The sequence below is a fragment of the Takifugu flavidus genome, chromosome 15 (assembly GCF_003711565.1).
Source record: "Takifugu flavidus isolate HTHZ2018 chromosome 15, ASM371156v2, whole genome shotgun sequence".
NCBI lineage: Eukaryota > Metazoa > Chordata > Actinopteri > Tetraodontiformes > Tetraodontidae > Takifugu > Takifugu flavidus.
Genome location: NC_079534.1, coordinates 558,333 through 566,978, shown reverse-complemented (window position 1 = coordinate 566,978; position 8,646 = coordinate 558,333). Strand labels below are relative to the sequence as shown.

The 8,646-nt window shown below is 47.4% G+C and overlaps 1 protein-coding gene across 1 annotated transcript; it reads right to left on the bottom strand.

Annotated features, from left to right (window-relative positions):
- Window positions 1-102: 102 nt before the first annotated feature.
- gpr35b (G-protein coupled receptor 35 b) lies at window positions 103-2,375 on the bottom strand. The gene is made up of 2 exons (XM_057056497.1): window positions 1,601-2,375; window positions 103-1,413 (listed from the first exon to the last, which is right to left on the bottom strand). Exon 2 carries the CDS (start codon window positions 1,405-1,407, stop codon window positions 508-510), a length of 900 nt encoding a protein of 299 aa, XP_056912477.1. The 5' UTR covers window positions 1,408-1,413; window positions 1,601-2,375; the 3' UTR covers window positions 103-507.
- Window positions 2,376-8,646: the final 6,271 nt, after the last annotated feature.

Genomic DNA, 8,646 nt, shown 5'->3' with positions numbered 1-8,646 from the left:
TGGTTCTGAATGCACTCATTGAAATAAATGCATATCATTATACACAGGCCTACGCAATGCGCGCTTGCAAAATGCATCTGTACTTCTCCTCGGGAGTCGGTGGAATGTTTGCATCATTACTGTGCTTTATTTTCTGTAAATGAGGCACATTTGTCATCAAAGACGGAACGTAAACAGAGACGGAACCGTGTGGTGTAGTTACCCTTTAAGCCACACGGGGGAGACAAACACTGGCACTATATGATCGACGGTTTCCGGTTTTTGTTTTTCCTGGACTTGGCGACCAGAATGTAGATTCGCTGCACAATGAGAGAAGACATTGCAACTGAGGTGTAAAGTTCTCACAGAAAGCACGAAGGCGTTGCGGTTTCCGCATAGAAGCGGATAACAATCTCAAATCATAAGATTCTATATGACAAGCGTGGAAAGTTAAATTACAACAGGTTTAAAACTAAGTTGGCCTCACAAGAGGGGGAGTTAAAATTTAGACCAAAAATGTGGAAGATTTCAAGATTTTAACTGGAACCAGAGGGAAACTCTTTTCATAGCATCTGAATAATACCTCCTCATTAAAAAATAATAGCTGATGGAATCAAAACAGCAGTTTGTGGAAGCGATCCACTCGCACACGAGTAAGTAAATATGTACAGGTGAGAGTACCTCCTGCCAGTCAGGAGGAAATTTGTAATAATAGTTGACAAGAAAGCCAATGTGGATGGGCATGTAGCAGAAAATGAACACAGCCATGTTTGCCGTCACAATGCCGATGGTGCTCATCTTCTCCTCTGACCTGTTGTCGTCCTTTAACAGAATGGTGATGATCTGGTGGGAGCAGTAAACAATGATCAGCAGTGGGGTGAGGAAGCCCAGACAGGTCACAATCAAAATGAAGACCAGATTAAGTGGGCGATTTTTGCATCTTTCGAAGCAGTTCCACAGTTTCTCGGGGTCATTTTCCTCTCTAAATATAGCGCACGATGTCACCAAAAGTACCCACACGACCAGACACACTGCAAAAGCTGTCTCCTTCTTCTTCCGCCATGACCTGGCCTGCAGAGGAAACCTTATGATGAGGAAGCGATGCACAGAGATGGCCGTTGTGGTCAGAATGCTGGCATACATGTTAATGTAATGGATGAATATTAGAAATGTACACCATTTGGTCCTGGGGAGGCAAAATAGGGCATCGTATATCCTGAAGGGCAGGAAGAGGATGAGGGCAAAATCAGCCATGTTTAGGTTGAACATGTAGACGTGGGTGTCTTTCCAGGAGGCCCTTATGGCGATGAAGGTGCGTAGAGCGGCGATATTGAGACACAAACCCAGGAGAAACAAAGGAGTGTACGCCACAGCGCTGAGGTAGTCCACCTTGCATGGAGGGTTGGTGACGTTGGTGCAATGATACATATTTATCTGTAAAAGAGATAGCGTTTTAGAAAGCAGGGCCATGAAGTTCAGCCTCTATTTATCACCATAAGATTGTCAAAGTTCAGCTTGATCCGCAAACGTTTAGAATCCATTTTCCATCTGTAACGTCTGTAGGGGCTGTTGATCTCACAATTCAAGCATATGAGAGTTTAGAGTGCCAATAAAAACTCACCCAGTTGTCGTGATCTGTGTGTGATGGACGGTTCCTGCTGGTTCAAGTGTTACTTATAGACAAAGCATGCACATTTATGCTGCTTTCGCATCTGTGTTTCAGCCAAGGCGCAGAAGTTCGCATGCTCTAAGCAGACCGCAGACAGTTTCCTTTTCAGTTTCACGACCTCCCAGCATGTTATAAAAAAGAGCGAGATCAGTTCTACGTGATATACTGTAAGTTCATGTAAAGGTGGCACTAACCAGCCACACACATTATCATTTGATCTGTACCAATGGTTTTGAAGAGTTTGGGTGGGGGAGCAAGGCCGCGGTCCCTCAGTGAACAAAAACAAAAAAAAAAGGAGGGGGGGTTGGTTAGGTTCAATGTTTCCAAAGAGGAAATTGCAAAATTGAGCTCAACAGGCACGATGAAGCGCACATCCTCTGCACTCTTCAGCAGCCAGGTTTGAAGGGGTGGTTTTTTTGTCTCTCTTGCTAAAATCAACAAAATTTAGGGGCGGGGGGAAAAAAATTCACCACTTGAACGGAACTTTTGCTTTTTTCTCGGAAAATCCATGTCATGACGGGGAAAATATTCGCCTGATGTATTGTATTCCATCATCGTACTTGAATTGTCGAGCAAAAAATAGCCTGGAGCGTCCCCTGAGCTGAGCAGCAGCTGACAGGAACCGAAACAGCTGCAGCACGAGGGCTTAAAGCTCTTCTTATCGTAGGACCTATGGAAAGATTCCGGATGTGGCGCACGCGCTCAGAGAAGAATCAACACGCGGCTCCGACCAGGTTGTTACTCGGTCGACGTGGCCTCCAACAGATGGCGGAGGCCGACGCGCTGGGCCATCGCTTCTGTTGTTTTCCTATTGTTCCTCCTCACAGAAACACCACCTCCGCTTGTTTTTCTTCTGGGTGTCTGATTCAGTTGTTTATGGCAGCGGGCATGTACACGCCAGAGTGACTAAGAGCTGCGTGTCACATCATGGCACACTGACCCAACCCGCCGCCGTTGTCAGATTTAGGCTGTTGTAATATTTAGTCTGTATACACAGTTTATACCTGCGTCTCGTTCAAAGGAATCGGGACGAGCGGAGTCCGGAATGTTTCGGTGTTGTACGGACCGATTTTCCTCAAGGGTCTGGAAGGTCAAACGCCGCGTAGATGAATCACCGTCTGCGTCAGAATCCTTTAGGCCTCAAATTCGGCCACTCGGGTAGAAGAAAGGAGACCACAGGCTCGGGGAAATTAGGTTGAGAAAATGAGAATCGCTGGTGTTTTTCCACATCAGGCAGCATTGCGTTCGGCGGCCCCCACGAGCTGAGCGGAGGGGGCTGGAGTGGGTTTTGTCCTGTACATTTGGTCGAACTTGAGAAAGACAAAAGCATCTCTGGGCTTCATCTGCGTCAGTGTTTCCACTAACTCAAGAGGGTACCCAAAGTGCAGAGATAAGTCCACGGACCTCAGCAGAAAAAAAAAAAAACAACAAAAAAAACAAGTTCAGCTAAAAGCAAATTCAACGAGGGAAAGAACATCGTGATGGAAAGTAACCACTCAGGATGACTGATGGGCTTTTAAATGGGACGGGGGTGGAAATATGAAAATATAATCTGGAGAAAATGTTTGGACGGGCCAAACAGAACAGCTGGGGATGCTGACACAAATACAGACGACTGCAGGGGAAAAGTTCAGGTTATAAAAGCTCCATTTTTACGTTTAGCTTTAAGTGGTTCGATCTATTTTTAGTTGCATTTACGGGCCCAGAAGACTGGCCTTTGCCTTCTCTCCGAAATGTGGAGGCCTTGACTCCAAAAATGAGGATCCTCTCTGAAAACAGAGGAAAGGTGAGGAATGATGAGCCACCATGAGAAGCCGTAGTTCCGTCAGCAGATGTGGACGCGTGAAGAATACAGGACGTTCATCTGAATACAGTTAATTCAGCCACAAGAAAACCACACATGAAATCACAGATTAAGTCTCATTTATTAGGGATTACAGCTTGTACCTCTGCAGTTATTGCATTTGTTGGCAATGCCCCGATTTTATTAAAAACCACAAATGTTATTCTCCGAAAATAAAGGCTGAAATCTAATATTGCACAGGATATGAAGGGGGCTTCATATTTTGGATGGGGCTTGTTGTTATCATTAATTTGTTTTGAATCCCTTCGGGCTTTTCCTGTTTTCACAGTCATATTTCCCAGCTCTCCCCCTGATCTGGTATTATTGTGGGTATATTTGTTCAAGTCTCGCTTGATCTAGTGTTTCTGGAGTCTCGCCTGAGCTTCCCTCCGTTCCTCCTGTCCGGGCTTGTTATTCCTCCATCCTGCCCTCCTGCGTTTATTCCTGTCTGTCTGGAGCCGTTCAAAAGTGCCCTTTCCACGTCAGTGGCGAGGCAGCGTGGTGGGTGAGGAAGGATGAGGAGGGGTGGAGGGGTTCATTGCTCTATCTAGGTCAGTAAAGACACACCCTTTTCTCTCCTTGCTGTGCCCCTGCTCTCCTCCTCCTGTCGTCTTTCTCTCAGCTTTCTCTGCTCCCAGCTGAGACGCAATGCAGGCTTTCTGCACAGTCCTCACGAAGCTCTCTTACATTTCTAAAAGAATACCCTGCATCAGCTAATCATGCCGTGAGTGTCCTTTCACCCCAACGCCAGGCCTTTACACCAGGTTCTGATCAAACCTTTTGCTCCAAAGCCTGATTACATAACGGGGCGGAATTGCATAATGTTTGTCGGAGCTGTCAATCTGTGATGTGGTACTCGTGGCACATGTAGGAGTAGAATATTTCTAAGGAAGTGTGCCACTGCTGCTTAGCTTTTGCTATGGTGACACACGCACACACACAGAGTGAAAATGTGACACTGTGTGTCAGAGTAGAGGAACAATAAAGACTCCGTTCATCTGCACTTCTGAAACTCAATAAAGTGCCTAAAGTTGTGGCGCATCATGTGTATGAGAACTTTGTTGACAATCTTGGCCAAATAAAGTGGCGAAATGTGCACGCTGCAGCGCAAACTCAGTATTACATAAGCACGCCGTGCTGTGGCACATGCTCGCCGCTGGGGGTCGCTGTTTCTACCAGTTGTTCGGCGATGACTCATCCCAACAGTTCTAATGGCATAAACTGCATTACTGACATAAACACATTCAAATAAGATATCTGAAGTATTTAGACGTGACAAACACGGCATTAAAATAAGAGCAGAAAATCCGTTCATAGTCAGCCAAGAGGAGGCAAGAAAAGGACTTACATTATCTTATTTTTGATTTATTACATGTGGGTCGACATAATAAGATTACACAGGGAGTATGGGAGTTGAATACTAAAAAAACAGCTCCAGCAGGAAAATTGGAAGAGAGTCTAGGATCTATGGAACAAGGGGGAAATGAGAGAATGACACATGACTGATTATCAAGCCAAAGATGGGGAAAGCGAGCTGATGGGCGGCGGTAGGGGGAATGATCACAGTTGAGGAAAATGCGCAGGATACTGGAATAACTGTTTCCATCTCGCAGGCCTCCTTCAACGCCAGCGCTGCCTTCTGTGTCCATGTGTGATCGCATGCGTGTGCCCATGTGTCCGTGCGCACACGCGCACTCGGCGCGCAGTAACTGGGTCAAGTTCACATGGCGAAGCACGTTGAATCACACAGGAGATAAACACGGCAAAACACCGCCGTGGCAACCGGCCTGTCCCTCTGACCCGCTCTGCCAATGGCAGGTATTCACTTGCATCACACGTTTTGGGGTATTTTTTGCTCCACGCTGCAGCGAGTGCGCGCGGTCGTGAGAGTGCGTCCACACTTTAATCAGTGACATCTGTCTCCAGTCTTGATAGTGTATTGACCAAACTAGACGCTGCGCTTCTGGGGATGTGTCAACATCGAAGAGGCCCTCCCTCTATTCAATCGTGTGTGTGTGTGTGTGTGTGTGTGTGTGTGTGTGGTGTGTGTGTGTGTGTGTGTGTGTGTGTGTGTGTGTGTGTGTGTGTGTGTGTGTGTGCCGAACCTGCTTTTCTAGGAATTAGAAAAAGAGATGAGTGACGGAGCAAGTAACCGGCTGATTATGTTTGTGGAGACATGTCTGGGCATATGGTGGACAGCGTGCTCACGTCAGCCTTGCGTGCTCCAAATGTCTGGAGGAACAGTAACATTAACGAAGGTCCAGGAGTTGGAGAGGTGGGTCTGTTGAGTCCAACAGCATCTGTAACAGTCAGGATCGCCCCTCTACACAGAAACCCAGAGCAGCAATGCCAGGACAATGAAAGAAAAATGTCATTTAACAGGAAGAAACTTTGAGCTGGACCCAGAAAATAGGAAATAGGACAGATAGAAATGAACAGACACAAACATTAGACATATAATTGTCCTGGGTTGTAGGTTTTTCATTCCAGTCTGTAAATTCCAGGTCCGTGACCAAGCACAAAAGGTTGGGGTAGGCTTGGAGAACGATCCTGCGGTTGCTGCGACTGCCTGTGTTTGCAGAGAGCTGCCATTTGCTGACATAAATATTTGATGCAGTTTAATTAAAATAAGCTGGTCTGTAAACAGAGAGGAGATTGATTATGGCGGAACGCTTGGTTTCGAGCCATTGATGTGTGATTAAAGATTAAACCGAGACTGTAAAATAGGTTTTCAAGGACTTGTCACATCCCCATTGGCGTGCTGCTGAATGGTGATTGGTTTATAGAGCTGTGGGCGAAGAGGGGGAGAAAAAAACTGGATTGTGATTTAACAGAGCAAAGTTTTACCTTTTCTTCCATGCAAAAACTGGTCGCCAAGTGTTACTTGTTTAGAATGTCCTGAGGAAAAACTTTGTTGAGTGCGACTCAGGCCAGGAACAGGACAACCTTCTACGTATCTGTTTATGCTGTAATGCATAGGAGTGAGATTAATCTTCAGCTAACTGCCTGTGATTGAGCTGGCGTCTTGTTTAATCTGGAGCCACTATTATTCCAGAGAGCCACACACATGAAAAATGAAACTGATAAGACAAAAGACAGAACAATAAAAGAAGCAGATTTGCTTGAGCGGCAGCGGGAGCTGGTAGGAAAACCAGAACTCGCGGAAATAAAAAAAATAGAGCGCCGGGAAAGGCGAGCGTGAAGCGATGTGAAGGGGGGTAGTGGGGCCCCGACTGTGCCAGGATAGGAACTGTGTTTATACTCTATCTGACACACTGACCCAGTGACGCAGCAAAGCTCCGGGTTTACAGATTACAGAACCTTGACTGTGGACAGGGGAGGGAGGAGGGATTAAAGGTTCCTCCAGAGAGGAGAAAACAGGGAGATTAACTGAATGAGGGAAGAGGGAGTGGAGGATTACCGCTCTGAGTAGAGCGGGAGTCAGACATAATTCCAGCAAACTGACTGGCACTGTGTTGTGCATGTATGTGCATGTGTGCTGGTGTGAGGAGCGAAATGGCCCAAATTAGAAACAAAGAAAAGTCCCATCTGGAGGAGCCGCCGTGCTCACGCTCATGAAGGTTTGACAACATGATGTGACAACGCAGTCTGGAATGTGAGGCCGCTAATGCGGAGAGTCTGGCCCAGGGCCCCGACTCCAACCATATGCAACCGATCAGATACAGTTGTTCTGAAATCTCCACAATGGCTCTTTGAAGTGCGAGCGGGGCCGTTCAATGTATCCTTGGGGGAGTCACGAGGCTGCACTTTGGTCCGAGTCAGCAGCAACCTTGTGCTGTTCCCAACGGCGAGGTCCTCGGGACGACATTCAAAACACCGGAGCTGCTGCGGGCGCGCCGAGTCGGCACTACGGCGGGATGTCCTAGCTCACATTTCCTAGTGCGTGGCAGGGGATGCTGCTCTGCTTTGGCAGCTTTTAATTAAAACTCTAAAATAAACACTTCACTCTCCACGGACCTGTCACAATTGAAGGTGTCACTGTTGGCTGTCAAAAGATCTGTGTGTGCTCCCTATCACAGTGTCAGAAAAGTAAACATTAATCTAATTATGTCATCTCTGTTATCTCCCTCGCTCTGCTCACTTATCCTGTTTCGCCGTTGCTGCTGGTGGCTTTAGTCCCGACGCTAAGCTCTTCTTTTTCCTTGCCTCTTATTTAAAGTCCTACTTTATCATCAAAGGACAAAATGTCTGCCGCGTACGAGCCAGTGCCGAATCCCTCCTCTCCTCCCACTCCCCTTCCTCTGCTGTTCAACCACGCTGCGCAGCAGTTACGTAACTGCTAAGGTCAAAATGCCACTGCCGTTGTCAAGGGAGACATAGAACAGAGGGGCTTTGGTGGAAGTTGTGCATGGGGCGAGAGAAGGGGGGGGGGGGGGGGGGGGGGAGCACGGTCTGCACAAAAGCCTGAGAGCAACGAGTGCAGAAATGTTGGAAAAATAAGGATTTGCACTTGTGCGCATGAATAAAATATCAGGCTATTAATGCTCGTTCCATCCTGGGCTGCGGGCAGAGGAAGCGAGAGGAGGTGCCGGCCAAAATATGGGCGATTATGTATGAAAAATGATGAGAAGGGAAAGGGTGTGGGGACGGGATGGGTTGGGGGGGGGGGGGGGGCACAGAGACGAATGCAAGTACCAGCGTTTGTGGGCGAGCGTGTGAGAATCAGAGAGCAATACGCAGCCATGGCTGCTCTGTGCTCAGCTGCTCCACTAACCTAGTTTGAGTAATCTCTGCCTTTGTGCTGTTTCGTAACAGCGCTGCCAGGGAATTGCATCATAAGGCCACTCGCTATAGCAACCCCAAACACCATCACCACCCCCCACCCACACATACTGTATGTACCATCCTGTTACATGCCGATCAGGATGAGAATGTGCTACAAAAGAAAGAATCACAGGTTTGGTGCAGCTCCTTCCTGTGCGCTCCAAATCAGCATTTGTTAAACTAATGTGATGCAAATGTTGGAGCAAAACTCCAGTAATGTGTTTCTGCATGCCTGGAACGGAGGAGGGATGGGGGGGGCATGTCTCAGACTTATGGAAGGTCATGTTAAACCCCGGAGCTGCTTCGCTCAGAACAAATGGCGTGGTGCTGAGCAATCTCTGGGAGAAGGGCCAGAGCAATTTCTTATGAG

What these genes read in the sequence shown, in the direction of transcription:
- gpr35b (XM_057056497.1), bottom strand. Translation starts at nt 1,407, where the DNA reads ATGTATCATTGCACCAACGTCACCAACCCTCCATGCAAGGTGGACTAC.